The sequence below is a fragment of the Metopolophium dirhodum genome, chromosome 6 (assembly GCF_019925205.1).
Source record: "Metopolophium dirhodum isolate CAU chromosome 6, ASM1992520v1, whole genome shotgun sequence".
Lineage (NCBI taxonomy): Eukaryota > Metazoa > Arthropoda > Insecta > Hemiptera > Aphididae > Metopolophium > Metopolophium dirhodum.
The window spans coordinates 30,890,432-30,917,571 of NC_083565.1; the positions used below are offsets into that span (position 1 = coordinate 30,890,432).

Sequence of the window (27,140 nt, forward strand, 5' to 3'; positions counted from 1 at the left end):
TGGTTTTATAATGATTATTAAAGTATGAATGTAGAAAAGCTTAGTTTTTGGTTGCATTATTTTGTCTGTTGGACCTGATTTTTACACCAGATCCACCTGCTACCAACGAAACTGGAGGTCCGATCCCCCTGGAGTTGTAACAATAATTTTACATATTTTGCTGTTCATATTGTGGTTTGCGGTTTTCCTTCCATCCATTTTACCTGCTGGCAAGGATCCGTTTGAAAGTGTATGCAGGTGGACGAGACCTGCCAGCCCCAACCAATTAAGGTCATGACTGGCTGTAAGGTGGAACCTCTTGGCATAGACCAACGATTGGCCCGTGAGCCCCCCCCCCAACCATCACCGCGGCAAGGTGGGTCCTGACGGGGGTAAAAAACTCCCCCACCACATCAAGGTGGGTCCCGAAAGGGTATATAATGTTATCTATTTATTTGTAAATACGCTGCATACACAAATACAATTTTCTTTTGCTTCATCTGGACTTATTAATGAGTATACAAGTTAAAGTTAAGTTAAAAATATAATTTCTTAAAGTTTTTTATTGGGATGATGCTGTAATACACACTAAATATTAAATTATTATCACTTATCAGCTATAACATGTCAATGAGAATGAAACAATACACTAAAATGATTAATTCAAATATAATTAAACATAAGAAGACCAAGAAAAAAATGGCTAAGCTGACAAAAACTTAAAAAGTACCTAATTACTAATTTTATAAAAATAGTAATAGTACATAAACTTAATAAATTCAAATTAAATGAGTTTTCATAAACTAAAAAATAATTGTTAGTAATAGTAAGTTTTGGAAAAAATTACCATTATTTTTTATGTTAACCAATTTATTCAAAGTGTAGGTACTATTGGTAGGAAATAGTGCGTTTTGACGTAAGTTCATCTCTAGTATAGTTGATTTATTGGCTTTATAAGAATTTTAAAAATTGGTTTACTCAATAAGCAACCATAAAATATTTTACTGAATTTATTGATGGTTCATTATTAAATGTACGAAATTCTAGAGCTTCAAAACACAAAATTGGCCATACTGAAAAATATGAAAAATGCCAATAGTACGTTTTGGATATGAATTCATTTTGCATTTAATTTTAATTCTATCAAAAACTAGGTTTTTTCACGTTGGCTTCACTGCATTAATCGTGATACCTATAAACATCCTTATCATATTTACTAGAACTTGTGACGAACCAGTTTAATATTATTTTATTTAACATTTTGTGTTTGACAAGTAGCCGGTGATTACAACTTATCCATTCATCTTTTCATCTTTTGTAATTTTGAATTTTTAGTGAGCGAATTCATCGATTACTTCAAACTTTTTTCTGGTTATTTTATAATTTTATTAGTTTACACGTACATAATAATGGATTTAAGTTCTCTTTCGTCCAAACAAGTCTTGGAGTTCTTGCCTTTGAACACGTGGACCGAGGTATGTTAAAAAATTATAATGGTTGTGGTTTTTACTTTTAAATGTTTCATATGGAGGGTATAAATATTATTTACTAGCTGAATTACGCGGCGTTGCCTGGAAAAAAATAGTGATTGTTCAACTTAATTTACAAATATTTTATTTCTTTTCCTGTATAGACTATTGTAGATTCAATATAAAAAAAAATATACATAAGTGTTTAATTTAACTATTATACATCAAAGTTATACCAAGTTGGTCGTTTTTCCATAATTCAACCTATGGTGGTTTAATAGGTACAATCAATTATTATAAAATCCTTAACTAACCTAACCGTACTAAAATCCTATGAATAACGAAAAACCAAACATTCTTTTATATAGATAAAGAAGAAAAATAAGAAACCGTAGTTCAAACTCGAGAATTTTGTATGGAAATATACAGTCTTGTCTCATTAATAATAATAATTATTATTATTAAAACCAATTGCAACCATTTATAAACAAAAATTTAAAAATACCAGTTTGAGAACCCCCCTGAGTCAACTCTTATTTACCTTTATTCGCGTACAATTGTTCCAAATACTTAATAGGGTCTACATGGTCGTTTTAATTTTTAAACGGTGGTGGTCTATAGACTTTGATTTAACATGAACAATGGGTGGACATGCAGTTAGCCCCAACAATTGAAGAACCATATTTCATATATTTCCTTATATAAAAAACATTAAATACAATATTTACAAATATATTAAACTTTTTCTTTAATATATAAATATAATTTTGTTCCAATCAGCCGTATTTTTCTATTTAATAGACTATTAGCCAATAGACAATATTGAATATTTGGTAGTCTGTATTTAAACAAATATACATTCTTCGCGCACGTATATGAAGAGGGAAATTATATTGTACGGTTGTCAGATGACTTGTCAAAGGTTGTATATCCCCATATATGGTCCTCTGTGTTTGATTTTTTTTTTATTATTTAATTAGTTATCCTACTCCAGTGGCTGGTGTCAGTAATCAGAAAACAACGATTCCGTTATCGTACTCAGAAATGTTTTTAAATAAAATAACTATCTGGCATAACAATTATATCTTCTTTAATTTATAAAACAATGATTTATAGTATAAATTAACTATTAACGTGGAATTTTTAATATAATATTTAAGATAAGTTTACATTTCAATATGTATAAAATAATGCATACTGTTAAACCAGTGTATGGTGTATGTCATGATTCTCTCAACTTCTTATGATTATTTAAAAAATCAAAATTAATTTCAACATATTATGATAATCCATCACAATTATACCTTAGTCCGTGTTTTCTGATAAAATCGCAGATCTATTATTTTCTAAAATAACTATAATAATCATAAATAATAAATGTATAGGAACCAAGAGGGAAGTAGGTTAATCATTTTAAAGAGCTATTTTTTATATATTTACTTTATTATTAATGTAACGTTTACGAAATAATTTAATCTGAAACCCACAAAATCAGTTATATAAACTGCTTAATAATGCACCAAAATAATATTGCGAATAAAATCATCTGCTACATATTTTGTTTTAATTAGTCCTAACATTGGTTATTATTTTCAATAAGACTATGTGGGAACATGTACCCTTTTTCATCAATCCATGCCTGTAAATATAAACATAATAAAACATAGGATGAAAAACATACCACATACATGCCTAAACCTGAACTGAATATCAGTGAAATCATATCTGTCATATACCAATAATAATCATTTTTTTTTTTAAATATTTAAAATTATAATATTTATTTTATTTTAATAGGTTTATTTGCAACCAAGTCATTTTAAAAATGTATACTTTGTGTCAACCTATCATAAAATGGAAAAGCGAAAGAAAGACATGCGATCAATGTCATTAGAGAGTAGCTTTTTTGATAAAGTTACACAATTTGAAGGATTAAAGATAGTAGCGGTTGAGATTGAAGGGGAATGGTAAATTTTTAGTATATTATCAAGAAATAATGTACTTTAATTATATTATACACAACATGTAACAAGTGTCATTTTTTACAAAATATTTTCTGTGTTTATTAAGGTTCAGAGGGAAACTAATTAGTTTCAATGAATTTTTAACTGACAATACCATAATTCAATTAATTGATTATGGCAATGTTTATGAAACTAAATTAGAAAATCTGTTTGTCCTTCCATATTATTTTATGTATGAACCATTAGTAAGTAAAAGTTATTTACATTTTAGACGTCTAAATTTAATTCACTTAATTTATAACAACTATTGTATTCTAGGCTTTACCAGTCATATTCAAAGATGATATTCCAAAGAGAGAAACATTTTCTATAAAACCTCTTCTGTCAGAAAGTGTAATTATTGAGTGATAACTTATAATAAATATTATTTATACAAATACATTTTTATTGTATTATTAATTGTATATTTCATTATTATTATTTATTTATTCTTAGAATTTACACGAAGGTGCGGTTCTTGTTTATGTTAACTATAATGATACAGAGTTGGAAAATCGTGTTAATGAAAAACAATTATTAGAATCAAAAAAAGAGTAAGTTATTAACTTTAATATTATTTATTTTATGTATATTTTATTATTATTAGCAATGATTAGTTAAGAGTATGCTATACCCGCATGTGTTGTCTTCGTCTTACAAATGTACCGTATATCAAAAACTGTTTTGCGCGGGAAAGAACAGAGTACGCTACAGTCAAAACTAAGAAACGATATTTGCATCACATAAAAAAGAGAACTTTGGCTGTGCAGCGTTGTTTTTATTTTTTTGTTATCACTTATATGAAAAAAGTTCTTACTGTTTCGAAAACCATTATTATTTGTGTTTTTCAAACTGGAGAATAAATGTTCATATAAATGATAACGAAAAAATAAATACAACGTTGCACAGCCAAAACTCTCATTTTTATGTGGTGAAAATCTCTTTTCTTAGTTAAAACTGTAACCTTCTCGGTTCTTTCCTGCGCAAAACTGTTTTTGCTATGTTATACACAGAGACTGGAACCTATAGGGTTTTTCGGTTCCGGTTCTGGTTTTGAAAAATACCGGTTATTTTCAGTTAATTTTGATTTCTGATAATTAAAGATTTATTAAAAAAAATAGTCTGAAATTATTTATTTATTCATGTTTAAATTGTAATTATTTCATGAAAATAGGAGGGATTATGAAAAGTTAAAAAAAAGTGTGACAAGTCACAACACAAAATAAAAAAAAACATTAAAAGATTATACTTTTATTTTTCTGAACCTGCAAACGGATAAACAAAATAGTCATTTCTGTAGTCTTACTTTTACTAGTCCAAATAACTAGTCTACCCTAACCTAAATAACCTTTTTATAATTAAGGTTATAGTTACGTTTACAGTTTTTCATTTTTGGAAATAAAGGTTCCAGTTCCAGAACAGGTTCTTTTCGGTTTCGGTTCTGGTCCATGGTTGTACATTTGTAAGACGGAGACAACACATGCGGGTGTAGCGTCCTCTTAAAATGTTATAGTATAGAAATCTTTATTTTGAATTCCAATCTTATAGTACTTTATACAAATTTAAAATGGTATGTTTTCTAGACTAACGTCTAGTCTTATTAATTTTAATAGGGCCCCTAATTCAATGTTTTCTTAATAAAATAATTGAATTAATGATCTACGGGTACTTCTGTTGGTATCCTTAGTTTTGTTATCATTTGCGTATATGTCCTAATTGTTGTAAATGTCAACGGCAATAAAGACTATTACCCTCGGCTAATTTTAAAGTTGAAATAATGTATAATTAGTATATTTCATGTATTTTGTTAATGTTTATAATAGGCGATGAAAGCCGGCATGTTATAAATTTTTTCCAATGAAAAAAGGAAAGTTAGGCAGAACTGCTCTAAAGGTTCTAAAGCTTAGAACTCATTTTAACTTTACATAATGCTTCTATTGTAATTACTAGTTTCTGTGATTTATTTATTTAAAATTTTTTTTAGCATTGACTCTACTATTGGTCCAAAAATTATAAGTGTTCAAAATATAATCACTGATCATAATAGTATCGAATCAAGGTAATTATATATTTTTTCTTCTATCTAATGATTCCCTGATTATTATGTTTATAGAAAAATTTATATTCACAGCTTATATCTATCTAGTAGTTCAGTTATTAGCAAAGAAACACTTAACAATGTGCCGTTAAAAAATGAGGATTATTGCATTTTGACTTATTTTGAAGATTTTACTTGTTTGTATGTTGGAAAAGCTATGAAATGTGGCAATAATGGCAGTTATAGATTCGTTGATTCTGATACTTTATTCAACACTGCTGAGAGTACAGGTAAAATTAATCTATATTTTTTACTGGTCAAATCGTTAGAACAATTTTTAGAAATTTGTAAATTCAAAATAATTAATTATTGTTATTGGTAATTTTTTATTTTTTTGTGACTCATAATTTAAGACCACTTGCAATGTTGACAATTGGTGTTTTATTAACTACAAACTTTAAATTTTAGTATTTTTTTATATAAGTCCATTGTGAAAGTAGGTTTTATAAGGTTTATTTTTTACATTATTTCTGAAATGTGTGTTCTTCAGTCCAAGCAAATATTAATCTAAAGATTTTTTAAAACGACTCTGTACTAACTTAACTTCCATTGTTAACATTTATTTTTTTTTACATCTGTATTTTCTTTACTTGAGTTCATCTGAATATGAAGATAATTTATGTTGTGATGGTTATTATTATTTTTAATATTATTTTTGAGTACCTACAACATTAAAACACCTTATCTGATAGTCAAAATTGTATTAAACTAATTAGTATAGTTATTATAATATAGCAATGATAGGTAGTTGGAGATAATCAATAAGTACCTTAATGGCTTAATTTGTTTTCATAATTATTTTATGTAATAAACTACGAAACCATTAATTTATATATGTATTTTTTTTTTTAACTAGATAAAATACTAAAGTATCATCTAGTTGTGGGAGACAAGGTCAAAGTTTTTTCATCTCAATATGATGGTTTATATAGAGCCAAAATATTAAAAAATATTAATGGTAGTTATGATGTTTTCTACATTGATTTTGGAAACATTGAAACAGTTCCATCAAATGTTATTTATGAATTAGCCGATGAATTGAAAAAGGTATTTTTTGTCTTATACTTTTAATTTATTATTTAGGATAAACAAAGCAAATTTTGAAAATATGAAGTAGGTATTGACTAAAACAATTTACGTAGCAAAGTGAGTTGTTTTGTAAAAGGGAGATGATATTTCATAATATTGTATGAATAACTTTTGCACGAGGCCCTTAATATAATATTGTGTGTGTTCACCAACTATCATTTAAATCGTATACCCCACACTGACCAATATTGATGGTACAAAAATCATTACATCAGGTGTTCTTTACAAAATGTTTTGTACTATTGTAGATACCTACACTAAAAACATATTTGGTAGTATATTGTGTGTACCATGGTTAATAGAATGCTTGTGATTTTTTAAACCATGCAATCCTAAATATTTAATACAGCATATTTTGTAGCTCAGCATTGGCCCATGGACATAATATTTATAAAATTATATTGAATTAGTGATTTACATTATTAATTTTTGAAAATCATCTTTGAAATCAAAAATTAATTGTAAGCCTAAATATGGCTATAAGTATCAAAGCAGATTAATTAAAAATGTTTTTATAACCCTACCTTTTTTTATTATTTGTGGTAAACACAAAATCATAACTAGGTTTTATCTTGTTAAGTTAAATTTATGAATTGCATATTTGTATTGTTACTTAAATTTTTGTGACAAAATTTAATATAATTTTATAGGCAAACTACAAATTATTATAAAATATCTGATTTTTATGTAAAAATCATAAACATTTTTTTTCAGTTAGGTATTTATTATTGAATTAGTTTTATAGTCTGTTTTCCAGTTAATAATACAAATATAATTACTATTTATTTGTTTGTAGTTTAACGGTTTCAAACTCCGTTTACATAGAAAAAAAAACCTTAACACCAGCAAAACCTATGTTGCAAATCATTATATTAACTTAAAATAGTGTCATAATTAATATAGAAATAATTATAAAACAAGAACAACAACATAAAATAAACAAAAATAATCCACATATTGGTATAATACTAAATTAAATAATATTCTAATTCTAAATAATAATATACAATTTATAACCGATAGAATATAAATATATAATATATAATTTAGATACATAACTAGTATCGTCAAGTACTTAATCAAAAACTATCAATCAATTAGTATAACTATTAAAGACAATGTTTATAAAGTTGACACAGAGTTTTTATTATTTATTGTACATCAAAATAAATCTAAACTAATGATATACATTATACATACATGTGCTATAACATGTATAGTGTCAAACAAGTCATAGTCATGTATAAGTCATGTAAAGTCTAATCTATATTTTTTTAATTTCAGCCTGGAATAGCTGTTAAAATAGGACTCAGTGATTTAAAAGATATTCAAACTACTGAACAAATTAAAAATATGTTTCAAACATTTTGTGACGTTGCAAAGGCATTTGTGATTGTATGTAATGTATACTATACTTAAGATTATTAGAAAACAGATATGTATCTTATATTTTTATAATTGTAATTAATCAACTAATAAGAAAATATAATTTATTCAATGAGTTAATATAAGAAATAATGTTAATATTCTATCACATTTATGTTTATATTAAACAATAACATTGTTTAATACTACACAATTTTACTATTATTATTTGAAACTTATAAGAAGACAAATAATGGTAATTCAAATATTATTTTACAAACAGTATTATATATATTATATTCACTTTTATTATATTTTAAAAATTAAATGTTATTTAAATTTATATATTTAATATTTTTTAGGAGTTCGATGAAAACTCTAAAAATTATCTGCAAAATGTAAAATTGAGAGATATAGAAAATGGAACATATATTGATTCTAAATATATAATGAAATGTACATCAATACAAACTGGTAATATTATTATAGTTGTATTATCTTTCATTTTATTTGTTGAATAAATAATACGTAGTATATTTATAAATTATTATCATTTTATGAATCAGAACTTACGCCAGTATAAATATATAAAAGTACTTCAATATTTCATAATAATATTTCTGATTTGTAGAAGAATCTATTCAAAAACCACAAAATATTACTGAAAAAGAGACACTGTCGATAAACTCGCCTGAACTAGAAGTTATATCAAATATTGAATTGAGAACTAAAGAAACTTATGGTAAAAGAATATTGTTACTATCTAAACATTTTTTTTATAGGTTTTAATTTTATAATACTTCTGACTATTTTAAATATTTTCAAAGAAATGTTCAATGTTTTTAATTTTTGTATATAATGCATAGTGTATCCTTCAATTGTAATTAAAATTATTTATAAAATATATATTTAAATTTTCAGTTTCAAAAAAATGGCTAAGTGGAGATCATGTTGAATTTTTACATGGATATAATGTCGATGATATATTTGTAAGAAATATAAAATTTTATGAAGAATTTAAAAATGTTTTAGACCAACTAAAAAGAGAAAATAGTAAGGATCAATTTTCAGTCAAATATATTATTTTTAAAACTAAAAAAATTTCTAAGATAAGCAATTTTCTAACAAAGGCACAAGTGTTTCGAGTAATTTAGTAAACTAACACTTAAGAGGATGTCACACCAAAATATGGTAGACAAAATATGGCATAAAAACATTGTTTCGTAATTCCAGGAATACGGCTTATTGAAGCGTTTTACAGTATAAATACCTATTACAAAAATTGTAGAGGAGAATTTTTTCTAGAAACGTAAGAAGCCCGATTTTCGATATTCTTATTAATTAGTAAAATAATTAATTGATAAAAAGTTTAAAAAATGTGTTAATTTACCATGCGATATTGAACGATTGGAACAAGATATCAAAAATCGGGCTTCTTACGTTTCTAGAAAAAATTCTCCTCTACAATTTTTGTAATAGGTATTTATACTGTAAAACGCTTCAATAAGCCGTATTCCTGGAATTACAAAACCATGTTTTTCGGTAAAAAAACATTTAATTACGCTCGTCATGTGCTGCGCCCATTATAGGCAGCGGCAGCGCTCGATACTAGGTGTTCATACCACCACCCCGCGCGCGATAACAGCAGTACCGCACCATAGGTCAAAACGGGTTTTCTAATATATCGCATGGTAAATTAACAAGTTATCTTCTTACTTTTGATCAATTAATTATTTAACTAATTAAATAAAATAACATAACGTGCATCGGACGATTGTTAGAAAAAATTCTTCTCTACAATTTTGGAAACTGAAAATGTCCGGAAACAGTTAAAACAAATCAATATTTTTTGATTTTTGAAAATTTATTGTGTATAGAAAACGTCAGTATAAACAACCAGTGAAAATCGCATGAATCTATAAAGGTTATTTGTTTTAGAGTTACACCAAAAACCAAAATCGATTTTGTTAAACCGATTTTGCGTAAAAACTCCGGGTTTTCCTTCATTTTTTTTTGTTTTTCTCCGTGCTCATGAATTTTTAACTGTAAATAAATTATATTTAAAACAATTCTCATGGCTATAAATAGCTCAAAATGTGTCAAATTCTATTTTTCTAATTTATTTTCAATAAATTGAAAATTTTACCTGTGAACACTTTGAGTTATTCGTTTCTAAATTACAACAAAATATCAAAAATCGATAAATAAAAATTCTTTGAACTTTAAATGCTTATAAAAAAAAATTGTTTCTATGTATTTTTAATATTTATCAACTGCTATTAGAACGATATATCGTGTATAGAAAATGCTAATATAAATATTCAGTGAAATTTTAAAGTATTTTACAGTCATTCATTTTTTAATTACAACAAAATAAGAAAATCGTTACATGAGAAATAGAGTGAATATCAAATGTTGTACAAATATGAATTTCAAATGATCATAAAAATTTAATTTGACTTTTTTGTAAATATTTTTTTTTGATAAAGGTAGACAAACTTATTAGGAATCTTGTATTACATTTTTAAATCTTAGATTTAAAAAGAAAAATTTTTAGAAATTCTCAACTCAAAATAATTTGTTAATTTTCGTGATTTTTCAGTATTTTGTCAATATTTGAACTTTAAATGATTATAAATAAATACTGTGACTAAATATTTTTAATATTTTTCAAATATCGTTGTAAAAATATAGTAGGAGCCTTGTATTAAATTTCAAGCATTTCTACCCAACAAATAAAGTTTTATTGACATTCATATAGAAAAAAAGACTAATAAAATTAGAAACAGAAAATATTCCTAAACAGTTCAAAAGAAATCAAAATATTTCGAAAATTTTATCGTGTATAGAAAATGCAAATATAAACTACCATTGAAAATTTTATGTATATACGTTCATTTGTTTTAAAGTTACAACAAAAACCAAAATCAATTTTTTCAAAAACAGATTTTGAGTAAAAATTCCCGCTTTTCCTTCATTTTTTTTGTTTTTCACGGCGATTTTGAAAATTACTAGGAAATTTTTACTTTTGACCCGCCAGAGTACCAACTAGATTCACTTTCCTATCAGAAAAGGATACTGTTGAAGAAAATCTAAGCAATTTTACTGTGATAAAAGGTGATGACAGATACAAAAATAAAAAAAACCCACATCATTGTAAAATCAATACATTCATCGTTCCACTCAGAATCTAAAATAAAATGCCTACCGGAAAGTTGAATTAAATTGTTATGAGTGTTTGAAGCTTACATTTTTACAACATTAGATATTGACTCGAATTTTCATGGAACGTTATTCTTATTTCGTTGTAGTTAAAAAACGAATAACCGTAAATTCTTGAAATTTCCACCAAATGTTTATTTTCTATACTTGATAAAATTTTCAAAATATTTTGACGCGTGTTTTGAGGTGTTTGCGGAAATTTTTCATTTTCAAATTTTTTATTTTTTTTCTATAAATATCAATTAAATTTTATTTGTTAGATCAAAAAGCTTGAAAATTTAATACAAGGCTCCTCACAAATTGTTACAATATATCTTTTTAAAAATATTAAAAATTCATAGTCCAAATTTTTTTTTATAAGCATTTAAAGTTTAAATGTTGACAAAATAAAAATTTGTTTTTTCTGTAACCAAAAAACCTAAAAAAAAAATATAAACACAGTGTTTTTTAAAAGCAATTTTATGTTCATTTGTGGACAAAATTAGATATTTTAACCAAAATAAAAGATTTTAGTTAATTTGTTGTAACTTAAAATTATTGTTCTTGAGTACTTGAAACTTTTGAAGTATATTATTATATTATATTATACAGACAATGACACTTTCAAATGCAATTTTTTTGACAAAAATGAATTTTGCCTACTGTAGTACGAATGCCTAATACTAAAAAAAATGAATTTGACATCCAGCTTTCAGAAATAATTTATCAGAACTTTTTAATGTTAGTTTACGAATAAAAGATGGATTGTAACAAATTATTGTAATTTATTGTAGTAGGCTTTTTCACAAACCAACTATTTTTTTATTGTGTAGGTTAAGTTATAGAATTTTTTTATATTTATGATATATTTCATTGAAACTATAAACAAAAATGTCAACAATTATTGAACAGTAATTGCTATTTTACCAAATAAAATATTTTGTCACCATCACATTATCTGTTTATAAGTATACAGTAGAAACTCGATTAATCGTCACTGTCCAGACCAGGACTATGAGGGTTAACCAAATAGACGATTAACAGAAAATCAGCCATAAGCCCATAAACTTACATATTTTACAACGTGTGTACATATATTTTCATTCAAAAATAATACAAACAACTACCGTACAAAATAATCTGTCGAAAAATAAATTACAAAACACCGTTTGTTATTTAATTTAAATAGGTATTTGTTATTCAAAAAATATTATTCATCGAAACTTGAAACAACCCACTGTTACTTAAATCATAGTTTTCAATAGGGGTGACAATGAAATTTTCCAAAGATTTATTAATTTGAAATTAGGTTAGGTATATTATGCTGTTTATATTAATATCAACTACCTATTTAAATCATTACTAATAGATACGTATATAGGAGAATAATCAACTATCGTACGCAAAGTGCTTCAGGTTAAAACGTAAAAGACGCAACATGGTTACTAAAAAATGTATTTACTCATTACGAATTATTATTTTATGTGTATTTTAAAAAAGTAATTACTAATTAGGTTACAAATGTATATCAAGCCATCTGGTTAAATTTGTTGTAATTTATGTATTGATACACATATTTAAGTAATCAGGAGCTTTCATTAAAAAGTAAGTCCAGCGAAGATCGAGCGCGCGGCGTAATGGTACGTGCATTAGAAATACACGGGTAACAATTTACGCAATTGTCAATGTCAATATTGTATGAACCCGCTCAACTAGACTGTTCGTGAAATAATAATGCGCCTCTCCTGCGAGAACGCCGCGTGAATCTCGCCAAGGAGACATGGGCGTGGTTACGTCCAGCCGCGACGGCGGCGATACGGCGCACAACGCCATCTCTGGAGCGTTGCACGCGTACAGGTTTTGGTGTGACATCCTCTTAAGTAGAAAGGGTGTGCATAATAGCAGGGGCTATAACAATTAAAACTAAACTAATGGGTTAAAATAGTATTTAATAATTGTTTGATATTGACAAATTTGGAGTAAGTACCTATCTGTATAATATTCCACGTTAACATTATTTCTAACAGTCTTAATTTGGTTGAGACATTATATTGGTTTTGAAACCTTATTTTAGATATTTTATTATAAAATAAATACTTTACTGTTATTAATATGTATTGTTTTGGTTTTACACTTTTTGTAAATATTAAACTGAACTTTTTTCAATGTGTTTAGTGTATACTAACATTTATATTTATAGGGGAAAAATACATACCAGTTGCTGTAAAGGCTAATGATTATGTGGCAGTATATTCTACAAAGAATAATGGAGGGATTTATAGAGCTAGGGTCATGGTATCAAAGATTGACAATGCAAATATGGTCAAATGTATTTTAATTGATGTTGGTGAAACTGATATGATCCCACCTAAACATATATTTTCATTGCCTAACTATGTTTCACCAAATAAAGTGAGCAGAAAATATAATAATACTTTTGCTTAATAAAATTAGCTTAAAATGGCTAGAATGGCTAGAATGGCTAACCAAATTTATTGCACTAATTGCAATGATATTTTTTTAGTTACCAACAATGGTTCGTAGAGTGACACTTGCCGGTTTAAACAAGATCTTAAATCTTGAGATAAGACCATATCTATCTTCATTGAGAGGAAAAACATATGTTATGGTATGTTTATTTTAAGAGTTTACCATTACAATATTTTTAATAATTAAAAATATGTTTTGTGTTTATAGGAATATGAAGAACATCCCGGAAAAGGGAATAAACAAAAAGTCATATTAAAAGAATTAGAAAGCAGCGTGTCTCTTAATGACACAATTCAAAAGATATTTTAGAATGAATCTTTTCCTAAGGAGATAATATCTTAGCAGTGAAGACTGGAAAGAAATATTATTAGTAAATTATAGTATTTTTAAAAATAAAATTATGATATTCACGAATTTTAATTTTCTATCCCGCGCAGCATTTTTCAATGAAACTGATTTAATAAATGTTTGTTTTAAATTAAATTAAAAAAATGTAATAACACTTCAATAAATATTAAAGGAACAGTTTTTAAATTTAAATATTTAAAAGCATTTTATAAATATTGAGTGACTTTTATACATATACTAGCCGACCCGTCACAGCTTCACCCGTGATTGGTTGTTTATTTTGTTTTTGGACAATGATATGTATAATTTTTTATTTAAATTTTATCTTTTAATGTGATCGGCAAGTGAATATAAAAAACGGTTAATGAAAACGTATTGAAATGTTTCTAACGGTATTAATGGTATTAATTTTTATAGCACTTCATTACCCTTAAAAAAACGCAAATCTTAAAAAAATGATGATTGTTAATCTACTTTTGGGTGTAACATGCTGCAGCCTGCAGTAAGTGCAACTCAACCACCCCGGTAGGCAATCCGAGTACGTCGGATCGCGGACAAAGGCAACTCTTTCACCAATCACCTTGGTAGACAATTTTCAATAATTCGAATTGATCCAAGCTTGTACTTGATCTGCTCAAAAAACCAATGGCAACCGATAATAAACAAACACAAATAATTTCTACTGTTGACTGTAACCAATGGGAACTATTAATAAATAAAAATAAAATTTCCAATGTAAACTTCAATGTCCCTGTTTGAGCACCTCTTTAAAATGCGAATTTTGGCAAATCCTTTCTTATTGCACGGTGAAAACATGAGAAGAACCCCTATTCCAAATTTAAAGTCTGTACGTTGAGTAGTTTTTGAGATACAGTGATCAGTGAGTGAGTGGTATTTGGATTTTATAAGTATAGATTAAACAAACACAATTATTATTCAATGTTAAAAATTTATCAAACCTTTAATCAGTAAAATATGCAATACTTATAATTCATATAGATCTATAATATAGCTCCATTGTATTATAATATATTATACACAGGCACATGACCATAATATAAGGCTATGACCTAAGAACTATGAAACACATGTTAGCGTTGTGCAGTACAGGACAAAAATTACGAAGGCCGTGTTAAAATAATACTGGACATCTGTCTTGTAAAGTACTTGTGTAAAAGTATTCAAATACTTTTTAAGTACTCGGGCAGAGTATTGGAATACTTTTTTGAATTTAGGTATCTGTATTTTACAGTAAGTAATCTTTGTGTTATTTTTTGTTTAATTAAGTTGAAACAAAATATTTAAAAATACAATTATTTCCAAGGTATTTAAATTTCCTCCTTTTATTTTTAAATATTTATATTTTGAATTTTCTATGGCCCACAGATTAAAAAACGTTGGGCCTCACTAATTTAGATTGATATAATAAATGTATTAATATACAGAAAGTGTGGCTGAACAAAACATAATTTTAAACAATAAATAATCAATCCTCAATATCTTTATTTATTTGTCTTATAAGGTTTGTGTTGAATTGACACCATGCAACCATCTATGTGTTCCATTTCTAAAAGGTAAATAGAAGACAGATAATTACATTTTCAGTTAGATTAATGGTTTTTGTTGTAGTTTTGAAGAGAACACACAAACACCATTTAATAAGAAAACAAAACCAACAATTACAGTTCTCAAATGTTATATTGTTATAAAATAAAAATGATCATAAATATTATAATAATATAATAAAAATAAATAATGTAACACACTTATATATAGTTTAGTACGAATTAACAAATAATTAGTATATGATGATGACAATGAAGCGATATCTCTTTCAAAGTAAGCTAAAGTATTGTTTAAGAAACCTTTGTCATGACATGGTGAGGTAGTAATGATCAATTATTGGTACAAGAGGTCACAAGCGTATAGAGTTTAAGGATTACAAATGACTGCAGACGTTCACATGGCAGTCAGTGTGTTAAGAAAGCTTATTACATTTTTCAATTATATGAAAAAAGTAAAATAAAAAAAAAAGAGAACTTGCTATGATTTATAGTAAATTAGATAATTGAGTAAATCATTATAGTGGATGTGTTAAATGTAAATTCAAGTTCAATGATACATTATTATACACTATGAAAAAACAATTATAAGTCGAGACAACCTATATTTCAAAGGATATTTTATTATATATTTTTATTACTATTATAAATTTATTTTTCTATTGTTAATATGGTAGGTTGAACTAATTTTTAAACTTGAATATCATACCATTTGTATGGTTCCGAAAATATGATGACGAAAAAAAATATTCAAAAACACTTCATTATAGAACCAATATATTCATCGATTTGCTCAGAATCTAAAATGAAATGAGTATTGAGATATTTATCTTTCCATTTTTATTTTATGAATTTACTACTTCCAAGGTCTCAGGTTAGTTGTTATATAAATAAAAAAATATAAATACTTACAAAATGTAATAATTTAATGCAAAACGAATTGATGATAGCTCCTGTAGTTGGAATAAATATATTGCTATATGTACACATCCAATCTGATTGATTTGTTTGACTAAGTAATGATAAATCAGACGTTCAATACAGCACAACTCCGAACACGGCAGCATAAGCAACTACAGTCTTAAAAAAAAAAAAGAGGATTTAAATGTTAATTAAATTAATACTTAATGTTACTTATAGTAAAAGAACAGAAATGCTAAATTATGCAGCAGAAATATTCTTCCAGAGTCACAGTTGGTTCGACAATTCCCTGTGACTATGTTTGGTATGATTATATCAAGCTAAACGTGCTAATTATTGTGGCCTTAGATGTTGAGCTTCAAAATTGAATTCTGTCAATCCCCGGCATTGTGTAATGGTAGTTGAATACCGTTTCCACAGTTTAAGAAATAGAGTAGCTTAAAAATGGAATATATTTTAGTTAGTAACATTTACATTAATGAAAAATATATATTAATTAACCTCTAATTAATAAGATGAATATCACATTATAAAACAATAAAACATTTAATATTTAAATTGAGTTTCTATAATATTATACTTACATCATGTAAATGATAAGCAGTTCTATAAACGCCTCCATTTAAAAAACACTGAATTCCGACACAATTGATATCCGCTTAAACTTTTTCCCAGCCAACTCTCTTTAAAATGAAATCTATTACTACTGTCCAAACTTCAGCATAAAAGAATTCTGGATCATCATCATTAAATCTAATATATAAAATATAAAATAATATACATGTTATAAAATGTAGACGTGGTTGCAAATTTGCAATAATGATATCTAAAGACTAACAAATTACTTTTTTCCAGTGAATACAGCGGAGTCAGAATGTATTTAGTTGATACAAAATGATTCGGGATAATGAGAAACTCATCGCGGGTTTGGATCCAAAAGGTTCTATGTAAATATTTTATTATTTTTTGATTACCAAATTTCTTCTCAATCAATTGTTGAAATAATACAAATTCTGGTTTAATTAAAAAAGTTTTGATAACCTATACATACAAATCAAATAATAATAAGCTGACAAATATTTAAACACATTTAAATTGGCTTTTCTGAAAAATGTACACATAGAACATAATTACTAGTATTTATAAACAATGGTATAACGTTTTAGGGTACTGGTCTAGTTGACCCCCGCCCAGAAGGCAATTTTCCTACAACTCAGATTTAATTGACGACCGCCACATACATCTCTCGTATTCTTGATGTTATAATCAATAATACATTATACATTTATAATTATACAGAACAATTCAGGCGATCAAAATATCTTATCTATCGATACCTATTATAGATCGATATTATAAAATGTATAATATACAGATAGATTGCAGAGTGCAGATAAAAAAGGTACGAGTTCATAATACATACGTTAGGTATTCGTGTGAAATTCTCTAATTAGATATTTTAAGAATAATGTTTGGAAAAATCCGTGCAGTAAAATTAATGATATAAGATAGGTATAATAGCGGGTAACATTATGGAGTACCTACCTCAGTTATTCAGTCGTCATCTGAACAACAAAAAAAAAAATTATACGATGACTACGATTTATTTTATTATTTTTTATTTTTTATTATACGTAGGTATCACGACTTATTTATATTATATTTTTATTTTGATCGCCTGAATTGTTCTGTATTATCATAAATGAATAATGTATTATTGATTATTGATTATAATATCGAAAATACGAGAGATGTAAGTGGCGGGCGTCAACTAAACCTGAGTGGCGGGGGAATTGCCTTTCTGGGCGTGGGTCAACTAGACCAGTACCATAATATTATGATTTATTATACTGAGATGACAATATTTACAGTTTGTTCGCGAGCCCGATGAGCCGGTGGTCGGTGCGTCGTAAACATAGAATAGTCTATGGTCGTAACTCGTAAATCGTACTTCGTAGACTAATTATAGTAATAATAGTCACGGGGACTCGTGGCGCGGGCGTTGAGCTTTTTTCGCATAGTTACATTTCGGGACAAGTACCCCGATCCCATATAAAATATTAAAACGGTTGCATTCTCAACCACGGTAGAGGTGTTGACCATGAACTAAGAATCATTAATATTATTATTTATTAAAATAAAAGATTGGTTATCATAATATTATCTATTACTATTTATTATTGACTAATGTAAATAATGCGTAAATACTAAATACACCCATGATATTATTTTAATCATGTCTAATACGTTGTACGACGTTGTAATACAATGAGTGGTTAAGTAATAAACACGAATTAAGATATACTGGATACGGAACGGAATGTGATAAACTGAATACACTAATTGCTAAGATGTGTCAAACCAACTAGCGCTATTTTAGCCCTAGTGTATAATGTATGTACTTATTATCAATACTATCGTCTATCACAGAGAATTATTCAAAAATCATTTATTTATGTTACCGATGTGCCACTGTGCCAGGTCCCTACTTAAATATTTAAATTTCTCAAATTTTTAATACATATTTTATTTATTAATTATAACTTTTAATTGTATACAATTATTTCCAAATAAATTTTTCGTAACACTATTTGAAAACTAACTTTGACAGTTTCTTTTTTATTATGTTTTGACTTTTTAGTTTTTTATTAGTCATATAGGAATGTTGACGCATTCTCATTGTGATATATGATATTAGTATACCTATCCAATATGACTTTTTCTTTATGGACATCACAAGGAAATGGTACTATATAGTTGTTTGATATGAAATCCTCTACAGTATCATCAAACACATTGGCACTATTTGCATGTTTCATGAATGAACTCTCAATCCTCCTAAGTAGTACATAAAAATTACTGTCTGGGTGAGTTAAATAGCCTCGAGATTTTAGATTGATTAATTCAGCATGATTTATGGTAACTTCATCGAAGCTCTTAATCCCAGCTAAGCAGTCAGGGCAATCCGTTTTCTTTGCAATCCGTCTGGCCAAATATCTAATCAAATAGATAAATATAAATTATAAATTGTATATTATACTTTGGCTATACTACTGTAGTCTAAAAGTAGTATTACAGATTAAAAATAAATAATATATATTACCCTGCTAAATAATAAACAACACAGTCAAATGTGTCAGCTTTACTAATGTCAGCATTTTCAAATATATCATCTAGGTCCCATCTACCTTCTTCAACAATTAAGTCTATCTGAGATTTTAGTTGATTTATTTTTTCAACTCGCTGTGATACATTTTTCATAGCTGCTTCTTTCAAATCAGTTATTGTTAATGCAGGACTATAACTGGAATTTAAAGTAAGTACTAGGTATGTTAATTATATTAATTAAATTAGATAGTTAGTTAAATTTTAATCATACCTTCTGATAATGTACAATTTCCTGATTTAGGTGGTTTGCCTAACGAGTATACAGATAATAGTCTGTATAGCTGTAGAAATGTTGGAGTAGCAGGGTGGTCATTAGGTCCTGCTGTTTGTCTCACAATACCAAAAAAAATCTGCAATAAATATCATTAAGACTTTTAATACACACTAATTAACTGGAAATGATTTGCTTACTTCAATCGCATCTTGATTGAACTTGGAAGTTAGAACATACTGAAAATTGCATTCGTCAAGTAAATATGTAACTAAATCGATGCTAGATTTTAAAGTCAATCTCAAAGAATCTGCTGTATTTCTAGTTAGAAATTCTTTTTCCAGTATTTTACTATCTATGAAATTTTATTCCCAATTATCTAACCAAATAAGGCTTTGGTTTAATACATTTTTTAGAATAAAAAATGTAATTAGCTAATCAATTTTATATAAGTTATGCACACTAATATTAAACATTTATTAGTATAAAATAAACAAATAATCAACCAATTTTTCTAAATAACCTAACCTATTAGATTTATTAAGATATTAAGTACTACAAATTATAGATAAATAGTTAAACATAAAAACACAGACATATATAAAGAACAAATGCCATTAGGCAATACCACAAATTAAGATATCTTAATTCATGGCCAACACACACACAACAGAAACACATAAATAACCTCTAAATCTTTGCTGTGTTTCTTAATGCCTTCAGCAGAAAATTTCCTATTTAGAGCATCAAACATATTATTTAAGAATAATGTGAATTCTTCAGTTTCTAAAGAATCTTCGAGTCCTTTTAATTTCCGGTCACGGTAAAATCGGATGCCAATGGCCATTGAATTACTAAATATCTATTTAAACATGAGTATTTTAAATTTATTTCAATAGACACATAAATAATATTCTTTAGTAGATGAAATATTACACTTTTTCCAATGTTATACAATTAATATTTTTAAATTATTATTATTCATATTACTACATTAATCCCTAACAAACTATTACCTGTGTGGCATATTTCACCTTCATTTTTGATAGATTGTTTAATTCAATATGGGCTTTAGTAATTTTTGGGCATATTTTCAACATGGTTTTTGAATCGTTATTAAAAACAGAATAGTAATGTTCCCATTTGACATAATCCTTCAATGGATGAAGCTAAAAAGTTCAAGAAATATTCTTAAACATGTATTTAATTAAATTAGATAATATAGTTATAATTAAAAAGTTAAATACCTTCAACAGTTTTTTTTGAACTAAACGATTTCGTATATTCTTTATTACATGTGGAGCATCACTGAAAACAAATATTTTTCTAAGCTCGTCGAAAGGATTAATAAAATAGTTTTTTAACTCTGATTTGCTTCCATTTATTCCTAGGTTTTTGAACATAGTCTTATTAGTATCACATGTTACACCTAAAACCTGTAGCCCAGCATCTTCCAGCAAAAGAATAGCCTTAATAAGTAATTGAGATAAATCAACACCTATAATTTCAACAAACATTATATAATATATAAAAAAAAAAAAAATGTAAAAATATATAAAATAGTTAAGTATAGTAAAACCTTTAACTGGCCCTTTGGACGCAAATACAGCTATAGGCTGAGTAACGTTGGTTGCTAACCCTTGCCACATGAACACTAATCCATGGTCAGCTTCTTCAGAACTCCCAACCTTATTTTTTATCTCTCCTCCAAAGTCCTCTAATCCACTGTAAGTAAGACTTCTGCTATTGACATGAATATTTTTTCTCAAAAAAGTTTCATCAAGAAGCAAAATTCCTTTTTTTTGGCTCGGTGTTTAACTTAAATATTTTTTTTTCAGAAGCTTAAAAAATGATAGGTCAAAACCACATCCATTTTTTACTGCTAGCAAATGTCTTCTAATTGTTTCAACACATGGTAATGGCAAAACTCCTTGTTCTTTCAAAAAGTTATATCCTGAAGAGATCTGTAGAAAATTAAATAGATACAATATGAATTAATTTTTTTGTGATAAAAATAAGATTATATTAAAAAAATAACGCTAAACAATTAAAAATTACCGAATTTGAAATAATGGGCATAAGAGCATCCAATTTTCTGAGTAACGTTGACTTTTATTATTTTTCAGTTTTGCAGCTGCAAATATTTCACATAATAAATCTGATTGGATTTGTGAAATACCAGATTTTTCAACTATATCTGTTAATGATTCTTCAGAAAACATTTTCATTTGGTATTGTACCTGCCTTAAACTATTTTGAAGCTTCATGATTCTAGTATTGGCTCTTGCAGCCTTTTGTCTCACTATCCTCTTGGTATGTCTTAGTTTATTTAGGGGTTTTAACTTAGATGGTGAGAAAAATATGTTTATTTTGTCTCCATCCATTAACCTCTTGTATTTTCTTTTCAATGAAAAATATAGGTGTTGACACCATGAACACATACCACTAAACAAAAGTTTAACAATTTCAGTTTTCTACTATAATAGTTTATTAAAATGTACAGTTTACTTATTCTTACCTATTTTCAATTGATATTTTTTTACAGTTTGAATGTTTCCAATAACCATTGCTCATGGTATATTGAAATCCAAAAGATGGTTTTACATTTGGAAAGTCAGAAACCAAGGCTGCACCATAACATACATACGCTTTATCAAGGGTACTTATTATTTTTTCAATATCTAAAATGGTGGGCTTTGTTAAAGTAACAGATGAAGTAGGATAAAACATTTCTATTTCTTCAACAGAGAGCTGTACGTTGAGTACATATATAATAAGTTCAGACTCTAAAAAAATATTATAAAATATGTGTAAATTCTCTTAGTTCAAATTATTATGTACCTATTCATAATACATACTTTCAGTAACTACTAGTTGCTTTTCAACAATTCGTTGACATCTGTTGCCATAACATCCCATTTTAAAAAATGATATAAATTTAGTTTTAAGTTTTTTATTAGTTGTAAGATCATTTAACCAATAAGATGGTAATTTTATGTTATGACTCTTCTTTAATAAAAGATTATATAATTCCGAATTTTCATTAAAATTAGTTGACAAAGTTGTACTGCTGGTTTGAGATGTATAACTAGTATTAATATCAGAAGATACACTCCATTCCATATTTTCATTAGTATTCTAAAATATAAAATATAAAATATATATTAAATAATTATTATTGTTATTTAAAAATATAGGGTACACTCATTAGTCATACTCAACATTAAAACTACTTGAGGTATTGAGAGTGATGGGTGTATCAATATTTCCAGTATTGCCATTTAAAAATAATTTAGGAACTGCTCCATCTTTTAATCTTGGCTTTTTTAAGCATATCTATATATATTTTAGAACAAAAACTTAGTAAGCATCAGTGATATAATTTAGCATTATACTAAGTATATTATGTTAGGACAATGATTATAATCAAAAATTAAACTTATAACTTACCGAATACTGATTTGACCCTTCGCCAGAAGTCCAAGTATCGTGAATATCATTTTTAGAAAAATGAGCTCCACAAATTCTTGATCTTTTATGCCAATAGAAATAATGCTTCTATTTTAAACTGCATAATATTTTCTGGTGGGAAAGATAATCTAGTTGGTACTTTTGAGTGGTCGTAATTGACTCGGATTTTTAGGCAGAAACAGTTTTAGACCAAATAGATTTAGTTTTTTTTATGCAACCAAAAAACTTAGCCACAAATATTTTAAATTTTATTTAGATGTTTGTATTAGCATTTTAAAATACATCATATAAATTTCAAAATATTTTGACTCTTGCCCACATTTTCTGTGACAAATCAAATACAATAATATATATAATATATTTTCAAAAAAAGTGCGGGAATTTCATAAAACTAGAGAGTATAATATAACTAGAGAGCGCTAGTATTCTTGACACAGCAGCTGATTGTCTTAGCACTTTTCAGTTTCATTTTATAAGCTGATAACCTGCTCCGTTCCGTATCCAGTATATCTTAATTTGTGGTAATAAATAACCAATCAATAGTGGAATGTTATTTGCAGTATACAAATATATGTTTACTCATATAATATTTGTTATAAATGCGGTGAGTGAAATATTTGTATAATATACCTTCTGTTTATAAGTAAAGATCCTTAATCCGTTCTCTTAGAATTGCACAGAAACTTTTTCCGTCTAATAATTCATCTAAAAAAAAAAACACAACTACATCTCTTCCTAGAAGATTTCCAGAATTTCATTACAATGAACGGTCGATGAATTTGCTTATAGAATAGAATTTATAATGAGTATACACATATTATATAGGTAAAATTAAAAAAAAAAATTAGGTAATACATGTTTAAACTAAATGTTTAACTTTAATATTTTTAGATAATATACACATTTAAGCTGGAATACACTGAATAAAGAACCTCTAATATTGAACAAGTTACCTATTATTCAAAGAATTGCTGGTCAAACGATTCAATATCAAAAAACACATTTTTTCAATAATCCTATTGATGTTACTTTACAGAGAATAATGTTTTAAGCAAAAGTTATCTAAATATGTTGGTGGGATATTGTTTGTCAATATAAAATGGCTTTGCAATAAAAGTTGTATAGTATTCTATAGCCAGTAATTGTTTGAACTTTTCATTCGGAAATCAAGGTAATACAAGTCTTATGTAAAAGTAGTTACCTAACAATATACTTATATATATACTTATATACTTTTATATTAAATAAAAAATATTATTTAGTGTTTTACATCACTAATAAATGGTATGCATTCTTTAATTTGGCGATTTATAGATGAATTAAAAAAAAAAGAGAGCATTAACAGATTAAAAATCAAACAATATGAAGAGGGCATCGAGACCCCCAAAAAAAATTTACCGATTTAGAGCAGCTAAAATAAAAAAAATATGAACTAATTATAACAATAATACAAATATTGAAGATTTTCTTTGTGGAATCACCAACAATTTTAAATTGTAAGTTTAATTTTTAGTGTTTTTCGTTAATTTTAAGGATTGTAAGGAGACCACAACATATGACGTATAAATCACAATATTTTCATCAATAGATTATAGAACTGTGAAGCCTACATTGAAGTTGCTGCTTTAGAAATAATATTCATGGAATAGCTCTGCTTCAATAACTTATACAGTTGTACAATTCTATGAGTCATGTGCATTATATTATAGTACTGTACATTAGAGTTTTAAACATTAAGATTCAAAAATAAAAATTATAGAATAATATTAAATACATGATAAGTATACATTAATAGGTATAATTCCTAATACTTATATTCTTGTAACAGCTTGTCTTCTCAAAATATTTCTAAAATTGAGTTATTCATTAAACACAATTTTATAGAAACTTGAAACATTAATATTATGATTTTAGAATGTTTAGTATTTAAGGGATCATTTTTAATTTACTGCCTATGATATAGTTGCTAGGTTGATATTGATATCCAAAGTAAATACAGGAAATTCAATTTTTGAAAAATTTTTCAACATTACGCTTCACGATTTTCACCAGGTTATATTTGCTGAATATTTGAAAGTCTATTTGCATATACAATGTAAGGTACATTTTGTTCCTAATTAAGATTTAATACTAGCTTAGTTTAATTCTCACTAACTTAAGAAATGTCAAAATTATAAATTTTTTATACCTCATGAATAAGTCTAGAAAGCATGTTATAATATTACAAATAAATTATTTCCATTAGGTAGGTATTATTGTACTAATGTTTTGTATTATAATAATACTCCATAGTAAAAAAAATGATAAATTCAATAAAAAAACTGTTGAAATATGATTCTTATAAAATTTGAATATAGTAGGTATAATCTTCATTATTTAGTACCTACCTACAAATACCAGGGTTGGTGATCTTAGAGTCCAACTTAAATTTTTTTTTTGTTATTATCTATTTATATGTTATTATATAGAAAATTTCTCACAAGTTATTAATTTTTCAGATTCAAAAATATTGGTAAAAATATATTTTTTACATAGTGTATTCATTCCTTTGTAAAAAAAATCCATTCATGATGAAAATGGTAGAGGAGGTTTTACTAAATGAAGTGCGAAATTCACAAAATGAATTTGTTATTGTGACACTAACTTCTGTGGACATTGAATCTATACAATTAAGTAGGTATTTACTTAATAATAATATTTGTAATGTATTCAGTCAAAAATAACTAATACGTATTGTTTTAAATTCTAGATAGATATTGATTTTAACAGAATATACAATAAAAATGACTATAAATTGAAGAAGTGTCTCTAAAGCGCATTAAAATATTGGATGGACAGATAAATAACAATGCCAACACATCAGATTTAACCAATAGTAAGTACTTCATAAATTAGGTACAGTTTAAAATATATTATTTTGTTTATTTTACTGGTACACAAAATTTAAGTATTCAGACACTCCTTATATCAAAAATTATAATATATAATGATGAAGGTATTGAAGTGTTTGCTCAATTATTATGATTTGTTTAACTTTTGGTACCTACACAAATTCACAATATTATAAATATGTTAAAGCCATAGAAATAGAGCCATTTTAATAGATAGTAGGAACTTTACCTTTTAGTAACTAATAGATACTATCTAATAAAGGATAACATTTAAAAATAAATACCTACCTATAGGCAAAACTGGGCAATTCACTTTTTTCAACTAGTTAAAGTTAAATTACTCTAATATAAAAAGTAACTAAGTTAGAATATAAGTTAGCTTCTGAAATTTACCAAATTCAGGTAAATTGAACAACTGTCAACTGATAGGTTATAACCTTAATTTCTTGGGATGTCAGTCATTCAAGTATAGAAAGTTTAACAAAATAAGAAATTGAAAAATTCAATAAATGGAAAAAGACTATACAATATAATATATATATATGTTACTGTGAAAGACCGCAATTGGTGAATGCTGACAGTCACCGGTTAATGCCAACATACACTAAATTCATTGGTGAATGTCGACTTATTGATTAAATTTGTGACCTTAGTAAACATACACTAGTGAATGTCGACATTTATACAACGATATTGGTGAATGTTGGTAATGCCGATATTATTTAATCGCAATTATAAAACAGGTATTATACAAATTGATAATTTTGATAAATAATTTTGAATAGAGAAGTAGCAATCACCAATCTTCAAGTGCAAGCTGTAAAAATGTTGCGAACTTCAAAACAAAAGTTTCAGCCGGCTAATGTTGGAGAAA

The 27,140-nt window shown here is 26.7% G+C and overlaps 1 protein-coding gene and 1 pseudogene across 1 annotated transcript; one reads left to right on the plus strand and one right to left on the minus strand.

The window, feature by feature from the left end:
• The first annotated feature begins 1,388 nt into the window (after positions 1 to 1,388).
• LOC132946056 (uncharacterized) lies at positions 1,389 to 14,003 on the plus strand (annotated as a pseudogene).
• A 7,955-nt stretch (positions 14,004 to 21,958) lies between these two features.
• LOC132946116 (uncharacterized) lies at positions 21,959 to 22,823 on the minus strand. Its single transcript, XM_061015954.1, has 3 exons — positions 22,763 to 22,823; positions 22,423 to 22,690; positions 21,959 to 22,349 (listed from the first exon to the last, which is right to left on the minus strand). Exons 1-3 carry the CDS (start codon positions 22,821 to 22,823, stop codon positions 21,959 to 21,961), a joined length of 720 nt encoding a protein of 239 aa, XP_060871937.1.
• Positions 22,824 to 27,140: the final 4,317 nt, after the last annotated feature.